Source organism: Pezoporus flaviventris, unplaced genomic scaffold, assembly GCF_033815535.1.
Source record: "Pezoporus flaviventris isolate CSIRO_AGI_PZ_B2104156 unplaced genomic scaffold, CSIRO_AGI_Pfla_v1 ptg000031l, whole genome shotgun sequence".
Lineage (NCBI taxonomy): Eukaryota > Metazoa > Chordata > Aves > Psittaciformes > Psittacidae > Pezoporus > Pezoporus flaviventris.
In genome coordinates, this window is record NW_026892579.1 from 82,983 (window position 1) to 105,394 (window position 22,412).

Sequence of the window (22,412 nt, forward strand, 5' to 3'; positions counted from 1 at the left end):
TCTCTTTTTGTGCTTTCCTGCTCCTAAACTCCCTTAGGAAAGACTCAGGACTGTGCTAGTCTCTTTTACTTTATGTTTCTTTCCCTTATATTAATAGAACTGTCTCTGGAAGCACAGTAATTCTCATTCTTCTTTACTGGTTCCCATATCACCAATTCCTGAAACACATTTCGAAACTTTTACTATTTCCTTGACCATTCTCCCACTACAAAATATGTGAATACTTCTGCAAAGAGCAGATTTGTGATCATAAAGAATGCAGTGTTTGAGCAGCCCAATTTTCTTACACCTGTTTGGCAGAAAGAGTGTGCATTGTATTTGAAAGATAATGACTAGCGTATAACCCAAAGCTTTCCCTTCTCTATGAAAAAAAACAAACATGCTTAGTGCATTGGAAAGATAGCTTGACCTTCTTTCTTCAGGGAAACTGGGTTTGATTCTATTATGAAAGCTTATCAAAGGTGGGAAGGTTAAAAGAATTATTTCAATCTGCATTTATATGATCAGAGTTCATTCTTAATATGTTTAAATAATTTTAAAAGAACAAAAATAATTATCTGAATAAAAAAAATCTATGACACGTTATTTGCCAATATTTTGTAATCCATTGCTTCTGTATGCCCACTGAAAAGCAATGTTGATATAACTTCTTTAGAAAAAAATTACTACAGGATTTTCTACTTGCTTCCAGCAATGCTTTTAATCCAGCTGCTCTTGCTATATCTAATATGTTTAGCTTACAGTAGTCTTGAAAACCTCAAAATGGGTGTAAGGTTTTGCAGCTTCAACATAATACAAGTTTAGTAGTCTCTGGGAATGATGAGCCATTTACTTAATCTTTGCGATAGTACACAAAGTGCCAGAGTCTAACATCAGAAAATCCTGTTGTCAGGTCAAACATTGAAGAATCAAATAACATCTCACAATTTTGGTATGGCTATAAGAATGGTATTTTGCTTCACTTAAATTCCTGTGACTAAAAACTGTTTCCTAAAGGGTCTTTTGCCTGAGTAAACCAGATCAGATTCAAAATTGATATTTCTTTCTTTCTTTCTTGTACTTTCCAGCACCCCACAGAAGTCAAGATAGACATACAAGCTTAAGTAAGGCACCTAAGGATTCCAATAGGACTTGCTTCTCTTGTAGACCATATCTTGCTTTAATTATTCAATTCAAAAGTATATCCAAGTAATGTACCTCAGCACAATGAAGATGTTCTACTCACTGTTAACCTTCTGGTACTCAAAAATTCCACTCATATCAGGAGATGAAAGTTTGGATGTGTGGGAGACAGGGTAAAGTCAGTAATTTCAGTCAAACCCTTTCCACTGAGTTTGCAATGATTCTGGTTTGGACACACCTGGATTTTCTCAATAATATTAAATAATAACATGGAATAGAACTCTTCCCTTCATAAATAGCCAGTCATCATAGTTAGAAATTCAGAAAAATCAAACCTGATCAAGACTTTTTGGAGAAGGAGTAAACATAATGTCTGCTGCTTCATCTGAGAAGGCGAGAAAGGAAAGGGGAACTATGAAGACTGTCCAGCCTAATGTTTCTGGGGTAGATAAGGGAAGCTTTGAAACTGTTCTACCACATTCTAGATGGCAATTGAACTCAAAACACCATTCAGCAGATGAGAGTAACTACAGCAATGGCAGCTCATAACTCATCCTGTCCTAGGACCATTGACGTGGGAAAACAGAATGAGATGGCACAGATCTGGTTGTCTGCCATGACCAGAATTTAACTCTCTTTGTTGATGGGGTGACGTACAAGGACCTGAATGAGCTAGAGAAGTAGATCAAATATCTTTCACTTTACTACGCGTAGCAGAGAGCCTTTGGGACTTGTGAATCTCCATTTGAACTCCTCTTGCTCTTCCTTCAGTTCAGATGCTTGCAATTCTCAGCTATGAGAATGAAAACACAAGACTGGGGTCTGAGGCTGTATTCTTGCCAGGACTGACATTCACAGGGATGGCTAGACATGTCTTCTTACAAGTACAGGTAGAAGAGTACCCATACACGTGTGTGTTAGCATATATGTGTGTGTGTGAAAATTTCACTTTCTCTCCTATATAGGTTATAATATTAATGGATTTTAAAATAATATTCTGGAAGAACTCTTCAGCAGTGTTTCTTGGTAGAAATGGGTCTCTGGATATTTTGCTTTTGAAAATTTTCTGGGTTAAGAATTGTCATTCTGACACACAGAGACCAAATTAGTTGAAAAGGTAATGCACTAAACCCTTATCAAATCACAGGTGTATGCTGCTGCAAAATTGGCTATATAAAATCTTAGGAAATAAAAAAAAAAAAAAAGTTTTTTTCCCCTTGACATTAACTTAAGTAGTTTATTTTATATGGCTTGTGATATGCTTTCATAAAATACAGTGAAGACTTTAAAATGCATTAATTTTGCTTTACGTGAAAGAACTGTGTGATCTTGGACAAAATGATTGGTATAAAAAAAATTAATAACACTTAAGTTTCTGGTGATTTATGCTTTCTGAGGAATCCAGCAAACTAACAAGGGGACCCAAGTATATGTTTGTAGACTATGTCATTTTCAATTTATTAACAAGCAGGAAGCAAGAGAAAAAGGATTATATGTTCTCCTTCCTCCAGCCTCTTTCAGGAAGGCAAACTCCAAAAATGGCTGGAAAAGTTCCAGAAGAGGAGTTTTGTGTCTCTCTGAATTTGGGATGAAGCGACTGGCAGGGCTCTGTGCCAAAAAGGTGTTGGCTGCCATCATGATTGTACCCAATGTGGGCTTAGAACAGGACAGTGTTTCTATTTATTTTCAGTTGTTTTCTTACTCCTTCTTTTGAAGAAATTCTTATAAAAACATTTATCTTGTCATCATGTGTAAATTATGTAGTATATTTTCAGTATTAGAGGGTTATGTCCACTCCACTGTGGGTTATATATCAAGATTCCTGCAGCTGTTCTGAAAAGTATTTTACTCTGAAGATACTCCAAAGTTCTGGTTGACTTGAATTTGGAATAAGGATTTTGCCATTATACGCTTTATGAGAGGGAGACTGGTAAATGTCTGGACTTTGGAACTGACTTTGTGATATTTGGACTGCACATACACATCATGTGGTGAATTAGCATGTGGTGTTCTTATGCAAACAATAAAAACAAAACAAAGAAAGAATTAAAAGTGCATTTAAGAAAATGAGTTTCAGCATATGACTAAAACAATCCCATAACTGCAAGAACTTTGCGGTAAAGGTACATATTTGCCAAAAATATCTGCTAGTGTGGAAGCCCAGTATTCAAACCCCTCAATTTAGCACTAAGCACAGATGCTGTTACTTAGTTAACATCGAGTATCATAGAAAAATTAAGTGAGGTCTAGAGACTGCGCTTCAGAGCAAGATGCAGTAGTCAAACTTACTGGGGTAAAATCTCCCTCTCGTTTTCAGCAGTATAGACCACTTTGTATGACTTCAGAGTCATCAGCCTAAATGGGGAAAAGTTGGCCCAGAATGTACCTAAAGACAAAAAAAAAATAAAATAAAATAAAATAAAAAAAAAAAATATGTCAACGATCTTAAAAAGTAAAAATGATGGACATCACAAAAAGTTCAGCCAACAAGTTCTTTATCTCAGCCAATTGATAAGTTCCTTTTGGCAACTGCAATACCCAGTCAGCTGAGCCCCTAAGAAAATGTAATGCTTAAATGCAGTGACAAGAATGGCTTTTATTATTGGAGACAAAGATACACAATTCTACATTTTTAATACTGATCTCTGAAATGTTAATAACTTTTGCTTTTTACCTCAGTTGAACTAAGATTTGGATCCTACTGCAGAACAGATAACAGATAAACAGAAAATAGCTTGCCCATCTAAATCATAACTGACAGCATAGTATAATAAAGAACTAATTGTCTGCAAATTTTTAGTAGTTGGCTTCCTTTCAGATCAAAGGGCTTCAGTTCTTAGAACCACTTATATTGGAGATTACATTTGTTCTTCCTGGACTTTTCCTAAGGGGAAGGGTTTTCCCCAATGCAATTGGTCAAATCTTTCATCTACTACTTGTGTACTACTACCATAAAAAGAACTTCAGTAAGGCTGTATTATCTGTTACACTTACACACTTCTGCAGCTAGAATTGATCAATTACTGTGAAATATTTTCCGCAAGTGTAAATTCAGATTTTGCAAAAGATACATTTATTTCAGCTTAGCTTTTGGAAAGTTAATGATATGAAGTTTATCATCAGGAATATGGATTTAAGCACTTTAATCATACATTAGAAATTGTTTACTGAAAGGCATGTTTACATCTGTCCTCTGAAAGCTGCCAGTTAAGAATTATGCATACGTTCAGTCAGGACAAAGAAACATAACATGCAAACTAACTGGCTGATTACAGGCTGCTGCCTTTCAAATGGTAACCGTGAAAACAGATGGCTGATCAGTGAGCTAAAAACCAAGACTCACTAAAAATATTCAACAAACAAGTCTGAATGGTGAATACGCTTGAAGAAACTGAATTACTCATGAATGATTTATGGTAAAGAAGAAAATTTTTGTGTATTATCTGCTCAAAAAAGTTTTAAGAGTACTGCAAGCTTCAAGAAAACATTTAAATAAGATACATTTGCTATTGAAAAGTAATATAATTAAAATGAGATCTTTCTGGAAAACACAAATGTATCACCAAGTATTGTGTTGAGAAAAAAAAAAATATACCTAGAAAAACATGTATTAAGAGAACACAAATTCTGTAACCTACAGCAAGTCTATCATAGCAGCAGTTACCGGGTCGTACATGATGGATGGGTAGAACTGTATCTTATCTGCGTAGTGCTAGAGATTGAATCTTCACAATTAGATTCTCTGCTGGCTTCATATGAGCTCAAGCAAGACTGGAGAAAGAACACATTAAACTAGTAGCATAAAGGTACAGTTTCAAACCGGTTTAGGAAGTCTGGAAAGAAAAAAAAACCTGCTTCCCTCTTAATCACTTACCTTCTGCAATGTTTTTGTTATTAGAACTCCAACAGTTAACAATGTAGTAAGAACCTTGCTTCTTACCATAAGGAAAATAGCAGAATAACCTGCCCCAGTTTAATCTTTCATAAGCAGCAGAATTTGATTATGTTTTCTATCAACTCAGTCTTGGCCTTGAAAATTGGGGTATACGTATTTATATGAATAAAAACCTCTGGAAACAGAGAACAATTGTGACACTGCAATTCAGAAACATTCCCATGCTGGCTGCTCCACTTACATGCTGAGCAACTCTAGGAGAAAACATTTTTATGTGTTTCTTTATATCCCCAGGAATGTCCTCCTCCAACAGTTCACATGTCTCTGGTGTAGATTAGTTATGGACCTTTCATGCTGATGAAGTAATCCCCTTAATGTACTATACACCATAGGATATCCTCCTCCTCTGTTTCATGTCCTGACATTCCTAAAGGTCAGGAAAGTGTTTCATGTGGTGCTAGACCCTATCTAAATGGGAAGTTACAAGAAGACACCAAACTTTATTTTTCTCTGAGTTCCTACAGATAGTACAAATCTAGGCAAAAAAGGACTGAGAGTGCATCTTGTATTAAAAGTACAGTCATAGTTTTGCCCAAAATTTGATATGCATCTCTAAAGATTTAATTCCAATAGAGTGATTGGTAAACAAAGTGGTACTGATATAGTAAGATGAGATCCATATCGTAACTGCTAAGAAGTTTACTCATAGAAAATGTAGACTTCACATCAAACAGTAACAGCATAAAAATAATTTATGTTGAATGCAAAAATTACTGCCCTAAACACATGACTTTTATTAAAAGTATACTTCCTCTGTAACAGCGGCATGTAAAAATTAAATTAACTCAGAAATAAAGATATTTTGTTACACAAATTACGTCTCAAACACGGTCCACATTTCTTTTCAAGAGGGATGCAGACAAGAGTTAAACTTACTAAGCTCTAAAAATATTATACACAAGTTTTTTAACAAACATTATAATTTTACACAAAATTAGCAAAATAAAACAAAAAAGTTTGTATTTCAAAAGTGTTTCTTTACTGTTAGGAGTATTTTGATTGTTTAAGCAATAACTTCATGTCAATTTTTTAACAAACTGATAGTAGTTTTAAAGATCAGTTGCAGTACAGCTTTAAACATTCAGCTTCTAATTTTTAGAAGTTTTTTCAAAAGAATATGTATTTCTCAGAGAAAAAAATATAATGAAAGTATTTTCAATTAACAATAAACACTGAAGAAATTAAATTGTCTTTGTTCATGTTTACATTGGATCTGATGCTTTCTTCTTTCTTGCTAACAAGAAGAGGAAAAAAAAATCTTTTTGTGTTGGTTTGTTGCTGGTTTGCTTTCTTTTTAGGTTTTGTTTTTTTTTTCCTGACAATGACAGCATATTTCCACAATTTTTAAGCAAAAGCATAGCATTGCTAACAGAGGTTCATCTTGTGAATTGTCTCTCCAAAGGACCATCTAAGTTTGATAAGGAACATGAAGTATTTGCTTCACCTACTCTTTTCACTATTTAAAGCCCAGTACCTGTTGATATTACTGATTAGATTCCAGTGTAAATGTTCTGCAACATTGCGATCATCCTCTCCTCTCCCCTCCCCTCCCTCCCTCCCTCTCTTCCCTTCAGTATTGAAGGGCTGGAAAAAGAGGAACTGAAAATACTGGCAAGAAACTCTGCTTAGTTTTGAAAATTAAGACTATTAGGAATGTTATGGAAACTGGAAGACACCTCTGGGATATGAGTCATAATTGGATTTTCATGCTTGAATAAAGGAATATGATATCAAATATTTAGCAAGAAAAACTTTAAAATACCTATTAGCCTCCTTAGCTGGCAAAAAAAATAAAAAATCCCCAAACAAAACAACAAAACAAAAGCCTGGAAAAAAAAATTAAAATAATCCAACAAAAATCCTCTCCATTCTCAACTGGAGAGTAGCCTGATATTTTAAACTGATGGTTCTTAAGGGAATAAAGCATAGCTCCAGGTAGTCTAAGTTCCATCTGGAGTTTTATTCATTAGAAAATATCGAGAGTTTCTGAACTGCAGAAAAAAAAATAAAAAAATTAAATTTCTTAAAAGTTTATACATAAAATCCAGTACTTGCAGATGTGGAGAGAAGGTCTTTACACATCAAAACAAGCATTTTAAACTACAGTTAGTAGAGACAAAATAATACCTTTTTCGTAAATCACCAGATTTCTAAAACATCATTTTGGAGACATGTTGCCTTCTGCTTCAGCAGAAATTTCACCAAAAAGAGAGCCACTAGAAGGGTTTTCATTAGAAGAAAGGCATATCCAGCTTATCCCATCCTCTTCCTTGTGAGAGAAAGTGGGCAAGCAAGAAGTAGGAAAAAAACATGTTAGCAGAATTATCCAAGGTACAATTCATGTCAATACATGAATGTTTGTTTTGGAGAAGTTCAGTGTAATTAAGCATCCATTCTACCCAAGTAAAGATGATTTGGAAAGGTGTATTCTTTTTATTTCCAGGAAAACCTTGCAAAGGATGCTAGGTTCACGAAAATAATATGCCAAAGTAAAACTGCTGTGCTTGCACTCATCCTGTGTTTTTAATATTGCCTATTCTTCCAACTTTTGGCTAAAGCTGCATTGACAGCTAGCTGTTTAGCAAACAAGAAAAGTTCAACATAAGGCACAGTAGCGTGAACAATAAAATCAACAACAAAGTTTGTGTTTGTACGCACAAAATTATCGTACAATTAACACCTTCTCAAGCCAGTAAGTTATGCCATACCTTGTTGAGACTTAACTTCAAAAACTGCAGTCAACAAAAAGTATCATTAAAGGCTGAGCCCCACTTTCACAGCCCCACAACGTTTGTGTTTCTGTTACATATATACAGAAATATTAATAGGGAAAAGGAAGGAAGAAATGATATTTCAGAAATCTTGTGTAAGGACTACTATCTCCTATGCTTGGTTTATCCCTGAATACAAGTGGTTTTGGGGAACATTTAATATTTGAATTTTACTCACAATTTAGGATAAACTAAAGCAAATTAATTAAAATACTATCTATTAATGTCCATAAAAGCACAGAAAAACTTACAGGTACAGTTAAAAAGGGCTAGAAAATTCTCCACGTCAGACCTGCTATAGAATCATACCAAAGCCATTCCAGTACTGATGTCCAAAGAAATTCTCCCAGGACGTTATGCAAAAGGCAGTGTGTCTCCCAGAGGCTGGATATTTGCCCAAAGCACACCCATGGCTAGCAGGAGAGCACAAGCCAACAGAGCCACAATAGCTGAGACCAGAAGCATCATATCCTGCCATAGACTTTTAAGACTGAAGCTTTCTTCTTCACAGCTATCTTCTGAGACAGTGGATTCAAACTCATTTCAGATCATTTGTATGCAAGACATTGTATAAATCTGAAATAATACCAGTGATGGGGCTAGGTTCTGGTTTTTTTCCTATCTGGAACCTTTCTTAGCCAACTGTTCCTTTTCTCATTCCCATTTTATAAACTTCAGTCAAAGAGAGGAAGAGAAAGCTGCACCTAGTTGTTGATGGCTCCTTTGAAGCTTTTTCCTTAAATTCTCTTCAATTCAGTATACGTTTCAAAGCCAACAGACTGCTGAAGAATTCTTGCGCTAACTACAGTGCCTAATCATCGTTAACCATTTTTGGTAACTTTCCCTTCTTTCCACTAAAAAACAAACACCACCCCTTCCACATGACCCCTACCCCCCTCCACCCCCAAAAAAGCAACCCAAAACTAAAAAAAAAAACACAAATCAACCCCCAAAAACCCATGAGCTCTGCATGATTCTGCACGAGTTCCATGATTCTGCAGCCACTTCTATAGATACATTTATATATATATAAGCCCTGAGGAGAAGGACTTGGGGGTGTTGGCTGATGAGAAGCTCAACATGAGCCAGCTTCAAGTGAGTGCTTCCAGCCTAGGTGGCCAACCACACCCTGGGCTGCATCAAAAGGAGTGTGGCCAGCAGGTCAAGGGAGGTGATTCTTTCCCTTTATATTACTCTCATGAGGCCCACCTGTAGTACTGTGTTCAGCTCTGGGGCCCCCAACACAAGAGGGACATGGACCTGCTTGAGTGAATCCAGATGAGTGAATCACAAAGCTGATCAGAGGACTGGAGCTCTTCTCCTATGAAGACGGGCTGAGAGAGTTGGGCTTGTTCAGCGTGGAGAAGAGAAGGTTCTGGGAAAACCTTACAGAAGCCTTCCAGTGGCCCCATCCCTGGCAGTGTTCAGGGCCAGGTTGGATGGGGCTTTGCAACCTGGTCTAGTGAAAAGTGTCCAGGCCCATGGCAGGGAAAAACTTAAGCTGAACTTAAGGTTGAACAGACATAGCACTAACTTCATCAGAAAAACCTTTAGAAGAGGACTGTTACCTAGACTATATGAAAACTACTGCCCTCTTCTTGCAAACCTAGCCCTTTAAATTTGCCAGGTATAGGAACCCACAATTACACTTCAACATGAAAAACGAATTGTGAAACTATAGAAGCACAGAAGGTTGGTCAGACAATCACTATGCCGTGTGCTCACCCTTCCCTTTTCCTTACTGCTCCCACCATTTTTATTATTTTTTTTTTTAATTAGGGTCTTTCTTTAACTCATTTACTCATTTTTAATTGTGAAACAGCCTTCAGAAATCAGCAATATTTAAACAGCTGACCGATTCTGGACACAACACTGTGCGCACAGTTTTCTCTGAAGAGTGAAAACAAACTAAATAATAATGAATTTAAATATGTTTAAACCACAATCAGTGCATTAACTTTAACTTTTACTCTCCAGGTACCCTCCAACAGCTCAGACTAGAGGCTTCCTTGTACTAAGATTTCAGCTATGCAAGAGAGCTATTAAAGCTGGCTTACATGTTACTTAAATGTTTTCCTAATCTGGTCTATTTATAAAACTTGAGTAAATCTCATTAAAACTGATTTCAGTTATATAATCCGATCTGTGTGTACTTACCTGAAGTTAAACAAACTAAAAAATTCACATTAGGCTGTCAATTTCTGGGGTTAGACCAAACACAATTACACTAGTCTACACCTTATATAAGGGGTTAGAATCTCCAGCTAATCCAACCCTATTTCTTACTACATATATTTGGAAGAGTTTGAACTTTATAATTTTTTATTCAGGATATTTTCAATTGCCAAAATACATATCTCTCTCTGTTTTTACACACTTAGGAAGCAAAATAGGAGTGTCTGTTTCTGTAGAGCCTGACTGACCTAGTGCTAGGAGGTTAAGGGCAACCCATTCCTGTAGGAAGTGCCCCTGGTTTTATTTAACTGCTGCAATCACATTGTTACCCAGTAGTAAGGCTGTGTCTACATTTCTTTTGTAAACGAGAAGTAATTTTAGGGCTGTTTAGGCATTTTTCTACGCTCTACCAAGTTCTCAATGCACTCAAATTATTCCCCCAGGAAAATGACCTTCTCAGCATGAAACTTGATCTTACGGGTATCAAATAACCTGAAAAGATCTTTCAGAGGTTTGGTCAGGATAACATTAATAACCCAGCTCACGGGAGAATATTATGTACCACAGCCTGTGTGAATTTGATGAATGTGGACTGCAAAGAAACTGACATAACCCCAACATTGTGCACCAAACAGTAAATGAATGAATTCCAGCTGACTACATCTGCAGAACTACGATCTGTCAGGTAGGGAGACTCGTCACCAACTTCCTCAAAAGTTGCAATTCTGTATTTAGCACAACAAAAATGTTGTCAGCATCTTCTCACCCTAGAACCGAAACTACTCAAACATGTAAGGAATTTGTTCTATTATGCTTTTTAGCACACACAATTAGATTACCACAGCAGCTGCAAGTACAATATCCTTAAAAGTATCAAGGAATCTATATTCCAATATATAGAGAGAGCACTTTGAACTGAAAAACAACTACAACCAGCACTTTGAAACACTGAAGAACTTAAATTTTATATATAGCTTGCAGCTCTGGAAAAGAGAATTTTACTGTAACTAGCATTTTTATTTGAAATATAAGTCACACCTTCTAAATATATATTCATAATCATAAGTCACCTCAAACCCCTATGTATTTAGGAGTTACAATGCCCTATCATTAGTTGTTCTATGCTGATAAAAGCCTAATGGAATGCCAAGTCAGCAATTCAACCAACACAAACTATATATTTTATAGTTAATGTTGCTATATGAGAAATGTCCTAAATCAAAAACCTCCTATATAACACTGCCCGCAGAACATACCAGTTTCTAAAAATGAGGCTATGCTGTACAAACAACTACAGGGCCTATAACTAAGAAAGCTATCTGATGCTGAAACATCAAGCTTTTGAAGAAAGAGAAATCTTCAGGATCTAATCAAAGCCTTACATGTCTTTTACCCTCTCAACATGGATCAGCTTTTTTGGGGTGAATGGTTTTTTTTTAAACATCATCCTACATGTGTCAGCAGTGCAGGATTGTTAGAAACAAAAATATCTGGAAGTGTCACAGCCTACAGTACACTTTTGAGTAGGAAAACCCAGAATATATTCTTTAACAGAAAGTTACTGCAAGAAAGAAAGACACAGTTTCTGCTCTATCCCCACCTTATGGCTAGAAAAAGAACTGTCCTATTGCAGCATACATACTTCTGAATATTTTGCCTTTATTGCATCACTATAACCAGAGAATATTTACTACCTGCATTATGCACCTTAAGATGCTTTTTAGCTGTGTTTAACTGTGCACTCCTCTACATACAAGCACAATGAAACTCCAAGGCATAAATGTCATCTCTAGCTCCTCTGATGATTTCCTGAATCAAAACAGCAAACTTAATGATTCAACATAACTTTAGATTCAAATAGAACAGTAAGTATTTGGGCCCTAACCCATAAAAGTATAGAAGTTCAGATATTCCTGTTGACTATTTCAGGAGTTGAACAGCCAGATCTCTCCCTAGATCTAACTTTCACTGATACACGATTCTTAATAGTCACACATTTTAAAAATACTTTTAAACCTAATAATCAGATTATTTATACCACTCAGGAATATTACACTTACATGCCCTACAAACCAAAAGTATTTATGAATCTAGTTTTAAACCTTTAACAACTACTTTCTCCCTTCATTTATCCTGCAAGCAAAATGCTACAATGAGAGCTAAAATAGTGTATACTCCTCATGAGAAGAAGACTTAGTCAAGTTGGCAAATAGCAGGTTCTCTCCCGTCAGTCACTCTATACATGAGAGGAAACAAAAATAGCAGCAGCACCACCCTACAAATGAAAACACAGTTTTCCCTCATCATCACCCACTTACCAATAAATACTTCTCTTTTTGTGCCTTAATCACCTGTGATGCCACTCAATGACCCAGGGACTAACATCAGCTACATGAAAAAACAAATACAAGGACCACCTGAATTTTTCCACATTCTTCTTTTTTCTCCATTTTGACTTTTCCCTCTTTCTTGACGGTCATACTGAAAGGGTATACATGAAATGGAAGAACATTGGGAAAGCTGCAAAAAGAAGGGAGAAGGGAAAAACTGGATAACGTCTTAGTGAGCCTTTAATTTTTTAGGCCGTCTATCCCACTTTCCTGAGGAAATGAAGAATCATAATTGTATTGTCTCTGAGCACCTCTCCTTCCTAAAATCTCTTAACCCTTTAAAATGAGAGGAAATTCTATAGTGAGTCAATAGTCTCAATGATTTCCAAACACTAAATTTCTCCAGGTTTCATGAAACAGTTGAGTAGATGAGACGCCTTATTAATGCATCAGCATGACTCTTCTCTCAATAATTCCTGCCTTTTCCTCCTAATGGCAAAGTATCAACACAGGAATTCAAATAAGAGAACCCAACTTCATTAGGCCTTCTACCACAGATCTACTTTAAAAAGACATTTTCCAGAACTATATGCTTTGATGTTTTGTCATTAAATATTCAATAACAGCAAATTGGAAGTGTTCATGGGTATTTAGACAACATTCTGTGAGGAGTTTTGGCTTTAAAAACCCAGTAAGGATTACTGGTTAGAGAAGAGTATCTATGTATACCCATCAAGGAGTACAAAAGAGCTGACAAACATGAATATAATTAACCTTATGGTGAACATTCAAGAAAATACTAGAAAAATGTAATAGCATTGTATATTTCTGAATGCTTAACCACAGTATATCAACCACCCTTATTTTCCATAAACATTTATTTAAAGTTTAAGAGAGAAACCTGAACACTTGGCAAACCATTTGGGTCTTCTGAGTACCTGTCTGCTTCAGCTATTATAAAACATTCACAAGACAGGGCACATTCTGACTCAAACTTCTCAGAGCTTAAGGAAAAAAAAAAAAAGCACCTTCTTAACCATGAATGCAGGCCAAAACCACCGTGCAAAATATTTTAAAAGGAGACGGGTGGCTGGTTTAACCCTTCCTTGCCTCCATTCCCCAATGCTATCTGATCATCCATCTACTACATGAGAACAAGAACATTCTACTAAGCTCAGAGCAGATCTTGCTCTTAGGAAAATCAAAAAAGCATAACTCGTCCTGGACATCAAAACAAGTACCAAAAAAGCTACGGCACTCAAACAACTGTACAATGAGGAAAGGTATATGGTTATACAGGACTATAAGAAAATAATTCAAGAAAATGCAACAAAACATTTATAACAAAGGAAAAATCTAGTGTTGCAATAACAACACTATTATTGTTGTTAGATCATGGACAGTAATTACACAGAAATATACATATCTATTCAGATCTTCTTATTCCTGAGAATATAATTCGGATTATTTAATCCAAATATCCTCTACACATGCACGTTCTCTGCTTTCTTTGTGGATTCCAAGAGAAGAAAACACAGAACAAGGAATCTAGTCAACCTTACAAGAAGCAGACTGAACTAAGTCCTGTGAGTTAAGTAAAGCAGAGGAGTCATCCTTGCTTTCTGCATGTCGTAAAAGGATGACTTTTACCAGGTTGTATAGGATTTTTAAAAGTATGTGGACATGATATGAAATTTGAAGTTGTGGCATTGCTTCAGTTTCCTTAGACTACAAAAATATTTAAAACGCAATCGTTTTTTACTGAATTTCTAGAATATGCTCAGTAACATGTTAAACAAATTGGACTACTCAATACATAATGTTTTTAGAAGTTCTTTATTTTAAGAATAGCTCACTGTGCATATGAAAGATCAGCTACCATATAATCCATAAAAATTTATTATCAATTTAAACTCTGATATAAAACTACATCTTTATTAAAAGATTTATTAAGCAAAGTGTTCAACAACTGTTTTAAAACATTATAAACAGAACATGATTTTAATTTTAGAAATTATTTTATATACCATACATTTCCAGTCTTCTGACAAGCTAGGATGACATTCGGAGCAGGGAGGAAGTAGCTTGGCATGCTTGCCAACTTATCTTCACTATTTGTGAATCGAACGTCAAACACGTTGTAACACTGTTAAATTATTTTCTTTTTTAAGAAACAACAAGAAACTCAGAGTCAGGAGATAAACATCAATAAAACTATATATATACTTCCACAACTGCAAAAGCTGGGTCACAGGATCTCGCATCAGTAAGGAAAAAAAAAAAAGTTAAAGCAGGCTTTGAAATTCCAGGGGTCTGTTTTCTAGCCTCTGCTTTTCTTTAAAATAGCCTGCAAAAAGAAAAAAGTATAGTTATCACTGCTTTTATCACTACAATCCAGGCAGCAGTAAGAGACCCAAAATGCTAGGCTACTCAGACCAAAGATTCACCCAGCCAAACAGTTTGTTTCCAAGAGCAGAGTCACCAAGAGTAAAAGTCTAGTGAAAAAGTTATAAATAAAGCAAAGCCATATAGAAAAATGCCATATCAGAAAGTATTTTGTTTTTAAATAGAACATTCACAACCAAGGATTCAAATGAATGCTGAGAAATGGCAATGGTGTTCTCAAGCCCTCAGCAGATTCCTGGAAGCTCTCAACTATTGGACCTAGGGGGGGAAAAAAAATTTAAAAAAAATGCAATTATACAACTAATTTGTGCTCATATTTTGTTTGTAATGTTTTATTTATCAAGAGTGCCTAGACCCCTGAAAGGACATCTTTTGGTTTGGAGTTTAAGTTGTAAAATGAACTTCAAAGCCCAAGTGGGACCCATTTAAGTGTTAAAAATACTTAAATACAGACAGCTTTGCTTTTCTTCTCATCTTAAAAAATAAATAAATAAATGGAGCACAAAAATGTTCAAATGATATTAAGATTGTAGTTAAAAAGAAATTATAAATGCTAAGATTCCAACTTTAACAGTCACTTGGCTTCCCTACACATCCTGTATGTATTTCTGTTACTATAGTAATAGAAAGTATCAAACTGGACATTTCACCAGGGGGAAAAAAGTACTGAAGATAAACAGAAGCCACAGGACCCAAATATCAGATAACATAGAGTTTTATTCTTCCAGTTTACCCAGCAGTAGTAGGTAGCTAAACAGATAAATTAAAGAGACTGAGTTCCTTCATGAAACCTAACTAAAGCAGACTTATCCGAGTGAGTGAAATGAGCTACAGAATACAAAAGGATTTCAGTCATACTTTGACACTACTCTAATTATTTCTAGAGAAAGCTGCATAACACCTTCCTCTTTCCCTTCTTTTGCACGTACACAAACCTTACCCACCTCTGTAATGCAGAAGATTTCTCCTTCACAGATACTCATATAGCAATTTGTTATGCTGAACCACCCATACAGCAATCCACAGTTTAGTCCTCCCCAGAGAAGATTCCCCAAAGAATCTGTTTCTTCAAGTAGTACCCATACGATGCTGCAAGAATCCACTTCAAACATCTTTTAGACTAAGCAGTAAGAACTGAAGGCGTAAGAAAGATATTTGAACCTCTCTGAACTATTTCTCACTTATCCCATAAGTTTCATTCACGTTACTGAAGTTAAGACAGCATGCTTCCTTGATATAGTGACATCTGAAATAAAGATCCTCCAAATTTAGAATTTGCGCCTGTTCCCTGGGCTTTCAGCCCAGATGCTTGCTGGTAGACTACTGCATAGACTTACCTGCATATTGAAATGATGAATTTAAACATGGAATAATCAAGAAAAATGAGGCTATATTTAATAGGGAAGGACAGTTAATCCGGTATCTTGGTAACACTGAATTATGCCAAGGATGGATTAAAGAACATTACATTTCTGCAGGTTGTGAAAAACATGCCTAACACAGAAAGCTTTTGTATATGATGTCATAATGCATTTTACATGAAAAAAAAAAGAAAAATATTAGAAATCTTCTATTACCTTTGCTGCAAATACAATGTGCTCAGGCTTAATTATTCTACTTCTGTTCTGAAAAGCATTTGTCCTGGCTTCTTCTGCTAGACGACGGAGAAACATCAAGAAGTTCAAATACACCTTTAAAAGAAAAAAAAAAACACACCAACCCTCAAGAACGATTCAAACTGTTTAAGCACAGTTTGTTTTTTCATAGGTTCATTGTTTGAGACAGAGATTTGCATATTAGACTGCTTCCAAATTCCTGAAAAGTGTACTCAGGAAAACAAAGTAACACTCATATCAAGTCTTAATAAATTCTCAAGACATTCCTTACTGCAAGACTCTTGTAAATACTATTTAAATTTAGTATACTTAGATGATGGAAGAGCTCTAGATACAATTACACAAACAATAATTGATCTAAACAGAAATCCAATCTGATTTTTACTGCAGTTTTTTTATAACGAAATGTAACATAAATATCAGACAATAAGGAGCTCTTTTGCTTACTAGTAAATATGGTCAGCATTCAGTGACTACAACAGCCAGGCTTTTAATGAACAGCAAATTCATCTCTGCCTTATCACCAAATGGGACTACAGACAAGTTCAAGGACTTCTACCCCTTTCCAGCGTGAAGTAGCATTGACATAAATTTCTTCAGAACAAGAAATTTTCTGCTGTCAGGAGGTTTCATCTATTTTTTCCCAACTCATAGTTGACTTAACCTTTTTACATGAAAAGAACTGGTAGGGCAGTATTTCATTCAATACAGAATGCTGTTCTGCTAGTTCAGAAGCAGCAAAAATTTTAACAGGGAGGAACTGCTCCAACTTGGACTAAAACTGCCAGCCAAAAGCACCCTTGTGTAATAAGGGACCTCTAGCATTATACAGACATTATGTGAACTATTTTAACAGTCCAACCTGAAAACCGGTAATTGGAACTTTTCTAAATTGAACTTTCACACAATATTAACTTTGCTATGTAAGGTGTACAAAAATACTTCAATCAAGAGTTCAAAAATACTACCGAAACACATGAAACTTTTATTTATATAAATTAGGTGATATTCTGCCATACCTGAACTGCAAAGCCTAGAAAGATACATGGAAAGTTACAAGTTACGGTTTATGGGAAATACTTTGGCAGTGGGTTTGCAGCACAAAGAATCTGTTAGAGGATAAGTATTTCAGTGTTCAGATGACAAGCAATTTAGTTTGTTGTTTTTTTTTTAATCTCTTGAACTAAATGAAGCCAGAGTGCAATAGATAAATGTACATAATATTTGACATTGTTTGGAAGCATCTACTTACACAAAAAACAGATGTTCCTGCAGATCTATTTAGTAAAACATCAAAGCCGTTTTTAAACTAGTCTTTCGTTACCCACACAGAAATAACCTCCGACAGAATCAAACAGTGGCACTAAAATAGTATTCAACTTTAGAATTTTCATTATTAGACTTAACAACATGGAGGCTAGATTTCTGGAAACAAGCTGGGGAAGAAGAGGGAGACGGAACAAAAGCTTCCATACTTGCAAGTTCTCCTGCAAAGTTACCTAAAGACAAGTGTTAATTTTAAAACTGCCTTTAAAAACTGCATCTTCTCTCAGATTCACTGTACCTTTATTTTCTTATTTTCAAAGTGAATCACTGCATGTGGAGAAGCTTCCCCTGAACTCTTATAGTCACGTAACTAAATTCAGAACATTCCACAATAGAGTACACGCATTAATAAATATTCCAGATTATCCAAGGCAATTGAGAAAGACTAATGAAAGGCAAAATGACTGAAAAACATGAACAGCACAGTTAGTGACAAGTACTTAAGTGATAACGCATTTGTTTAGACACTGCTTTACTACGTATTACATTATTGTCCCTCTGCATAAAATTCAAGAATGGTTTTCAAATATTTGTGAAAGACACCTTACAGAACAGAATGCTCATATCCCATAAAAGAAAGGTAGTAAACCTCTAAGAATATATGCAAAAACTCACAACACTGCTCACAGAGCAACTTGCATACACCTGTTCAATAGAACTAATGAACAGTAAGATCCGTAATTTTGTTTTGCTGCTATAACTTCAGAAAAATTCTTTAAAGTGATATTTTGCCTTCAATGTACACTTATTTGGCATTTTCTGACGGTAAAGAAAAAAAAGGGGGGGAGGGTAGTAATTCAATGCTATACTTTAAGCTTTTTCTGAAATGGAAATGCAAACCTGCCTTTCTAGCACGGAACAAGCAGCTGAGTCTGATGAAATTTGTTAGTTACACTGTGCACAGAAAAAGATGTTAACACATAGGAAACAGATTCTGATAAAGCTTCAAATTTCAAGAAGAGACTTGATCAAAAGAATCTGGGAAGTGAAAAAGAAAGTCCATTCAGACAATCACCAAAATTGTCTGAATTCTTAGGTCTTTCAAACTTTTCAATAATGTCATGTAAGAAGACACTGATTTAAAAAAATCAGGAAAAATACTCACTTAAGGTCAGGAAAAGGAAAAGCTCACTGTACTGGCTGAGTACCACTGCAGATTTAAACGTAATGCACAGATCATTCAGAAAGTTAGCACAGAAACTTCCCTGCAGAAGACACAAGCACTTTGCCCAAAACATAAATGGGTTTGTCGTGTTAAGACAGCTACTACGTAAGTTTCTAAAGTGTACAATCTAATAATTCTTACAAGGTTTTAGGGAATAACAGAGACATTAAAAAAGACACTCTAAAAAATTGTTACTTGTCTAACTACAGGACTACAATCCCCCCCCCCCCCCCTTTTTTTTATGAAGCAGAACTCCAGTTATATTGATTATTTATTCATAGAGAGATAAAGAGCTGTTAGCCACACACCTAGTTGAAGAACATCACAGATAATCACCACCGCTGGACATTCCTGTTTAAGGTAAAATAAAAAAAGCTAATCCTCCTAAGAGCAAATGCCATTTAACTTGACATCACCAGAAGAGAGAATCTAAACCTCCTCCACATTATTACAATTCATTCTTACCCTTTGTGTTGGAAAGAATATTTACATAGCCATACTTTAAGCTAGATCAAATTGCTGTTGTTTGTTAATTTCAGTCTCTTCAATTCACTGATTGTCTTTGTGGCCCATAGAACACCATGACAAAGACACAGATGAGATGGAATATCCCTCCAAATCTTGGTTATTGGTTCCCACTCAGCCTTTTTCAGGCAGCTATGCTACTTTGAAGCCAAATTAACATCACCACGGAAATACAGATCAACTGTTACTAATGACTACAAAAAAATTTATTAATGATTGAACAAATAAAGTTTGATTAGTTAACTACTGCATTCCAGAATAAGCTTTGAGTGGGTCTCCGCAAGGGGCCAGCTCCTCAGTCCATAAAATGCAGATAGCAAAAGCAGTAATGAGAGATCATGTTTTTATTAGAACAACCATAAAACTATGCTTTGTTTACATTCAAATGTAAATCCTCTCATGCAAATATTACATTCATTTATATTAATCTCATTAGGTATTTTTAAATTTTGTATATTTACGTTTAGCTTCATATATCCAGTTACCAACCTTTATGATGCTGCAAGGCACAACTTCTATATACATATGAAACGTGGACTTACAATTCAAGTCAGGGACCATATTAGTATATGGTATGCACTAATGCTCCAAGAATCACATGCACTTGAAAACAAAAGGGCATGACATTCACGTAAGTTAACCCTATTAAGTCACTTCAGAGAATATTTTTTTATGCACAAATATTATTTTCTTTTCAATATGGCAGCTATCACAAGCTCTCCTGAAGTCAGGTTTTCTTGCTGCACTCACATAATATTTGACAAACCCTTCCTGTGCCACAGATCCCTTATTGCAGGTTAGAAGGAATCCAACCTTGTTGCCTTAAGTTTTATGAAACTTGTTCAGTATGGTTCTGCTATCCCTACACTTTTATGGCAGCTGTTTTTAAATCTTGAACAGGATCCTGACACCTCACTTCTTTATTAGATTACTAACAAGATTTGCCATTACTTAATTTTGGACAGAGATTATTAGATGGCCATTTACAAAGATATGACCAACCTAGATGCTTTAACAGCTCATTAACTGTTACTATGTTGTCATCAGCTGTTGTCCAACTGATTCATTTCTGTGTATTTGAACTCCTAAACACCTACATGTTACAACCACATAATCCAAATTCCTATTTCTCAGCCTGCCTACATCAAACTCTTTGAGCCTCAGGGCGTACACACAGTGACACAACATCTATGCATCAGGCTGTTCCTGAATCCCCAGACTGTCAGAAAACGACAATCCAGTTGCCATCAGCAAAGCAGAAAGCTGCAATCACTACTCATTAGTCTTTTACTAATGAACTATATTCTCCCCGCAAACTTTGCCTCCCCTCTGCCTGTAGGTCACTGGGGAAACACAAATTGCAGTAACTTGACATCCCACTTCTCCCAGTAACTCCAAAGCAGTCCAGCGTGCACAATCCATCGGTCCGTATCATCCAAGCGATAAAACATTTACGGACTAACTGTTCCACATTAGGGACACCTGCACCATAGCAACCTGAGTAACTGCTCCCGGCCGTGCGCCACGACCCCAGGCTCCCCGGGAGAGGCAGCGCTCATGGAGCCGGAGGATTCATCCCTTCAGCTCACCGCGCTGCCTGAGGGGCTGGGGACCGCAGCCGGCTGCTTGGTGCAGGCGCTGTCCCCGGCCCGTGCCCGCAGAAGGCAAGCTAGAGGCTGCAGGGCCAGCACCGAGGGGCTAAGCGGCCCGCACCAACCCCAGGCAGCGCACCCGGCGCCCGCCCCTCTGCTTCCTCACCAGCAGGTCGGCGCATGCCGACAGGCGAAACCCCGGCTTCTCGCTCTTCAGCATCTTCCGCAAAGCGCCGCGGGACACCGTACGCCCCATCCTACTCCCGCGGGCGCCGCCGACAACGGGCCCAACGGGTCCCGCCCAACCGTCCCCCGCCGTTCGAATCCACCGCCCTGGCGCAGGCGCGCGCACACCGTGACGCACTTCCCATCGGCAGCGAGCGGTGTCGCCCCCGGAGATCCGTCCGCGTCCCGCCCGGCCGCCGGCGCGGGAGAGGCGCTACCATGTTTCCATGGAAACCGCGTTAAACCGCGGCAGTTCCAGTCTGTGCCAAAGCGGGTGGGCTGCGGCGGAGAAAGCGGAGAGGGACATGCGCTTGCCGCCCGGCCGTCTCCCTGCCCGGCCGTCTCTGGGCACGCCGGCAGCGAGCGGTCGCAGACGGCAGCTCTGCTGAGCCCCTCGAGTGCTCTGGGCCTGGCCCTTTGCCCCAGCAGCGCTGCCGCGACACTACTACGGCGGTAGCCGGCTCCAAAGCTGCGCCGTGGACGTGGGGCGAGACGAGCTTCTCAGTTTTATAAACAGGCCCCGGCTGGACAACTGCGGCAGCCGTTCTCGGCAGCAGCTGCATGTCACTCGGCTTCCCCCTGGAAGCTAGCTGAAACGCGGTTTTAGCTCTTTAACGTTTTACCATCCAGGACAAGAAGAAAAACGGACGTGGTAGTTTCCTGGCTGCCTTTACCCAGCCTTCAGACTTGCCTGCTGCTCCCTGCAGAGGTGTCCCGAAACAGTGGGAATGTGGCACTGGTCAGAGGCACCGGCGTGGTGCTGCCTAAAAAAGCCTCAGGCCAAGAGACCTGTGGGTTTTAAACTGGCAAGTGTCTCCCAAGTGTCTTCTTTGCTGCAGAAGTCGAGGGAGTTGTATAACACAATTTTTCTCTCCTTAATTGCCTTTTGTGACCCTGCTGGGAGATGTGACGCCAAATGACCTAGCCAGGGTAGGCTGCATGATGGGGAGCCTAATTGGTGCCATAAACCTACATTGAAATGACCCTAGAGTGATAGTCTTGTGCTGCACTTAAATCCGGGTAAAACATTGCACTAGTACAAGTATGGTATTAACTTCATCGTACACAGAAGCATACACTCGTTCTGAAATCAACCACCTCTTTAAAGTGTCATCCTCTCTCTAGCATCAGTCCCTACAACTTCTATTTTGGCTGACGGATGCTGCTGACTGAATTGCAGGTTTCCCCACAGAGGGGCCCCTGT

General features: G+C 37.5%; 1 protein-coding gene across 2 annotated transcripts in view; it reads right to left on the reverse strand.

The window, feature by feature from the left end:
• Positions 1 to 21,360, reverse strand: part of CENPW (centromere protein W) — a 41,594-nt gene extending 20,234 nt beyond the window's left edge. The window contains exons 1-3 of one of the 2 annotated variants that reach the window (XM_061459975.1): positions 21,150 to 21,360; positions 16,337 to 16,450; positions 14,574 to 14,700 (exon numbers count right to left, since the gene is read on the reverse strand). In XM_061459975.1, the coding sequence (XP_061315959.1) occupies positions 14,674 to 14,700; positions 16,337 to 16,450; positions 21,150 to 21,239 (231 nt within the window). In that variant the 5' untranslated portion in view covers positions 21,240 to 21,360 and the 3' untranslated portion in view covers positions 14,574 to 14,673. Of the gene's footprint in view, positions 1 to 14,170; positions 14,701 to 16,336; positions 16,451 to 21,149 lie in introns of those variants that run through there. The other variant, XM_061459974.1, reaches the window with a different exon arrangement.
• Positions 21,361 to 22,412: the final 1,052 nt, after the last annotated feature.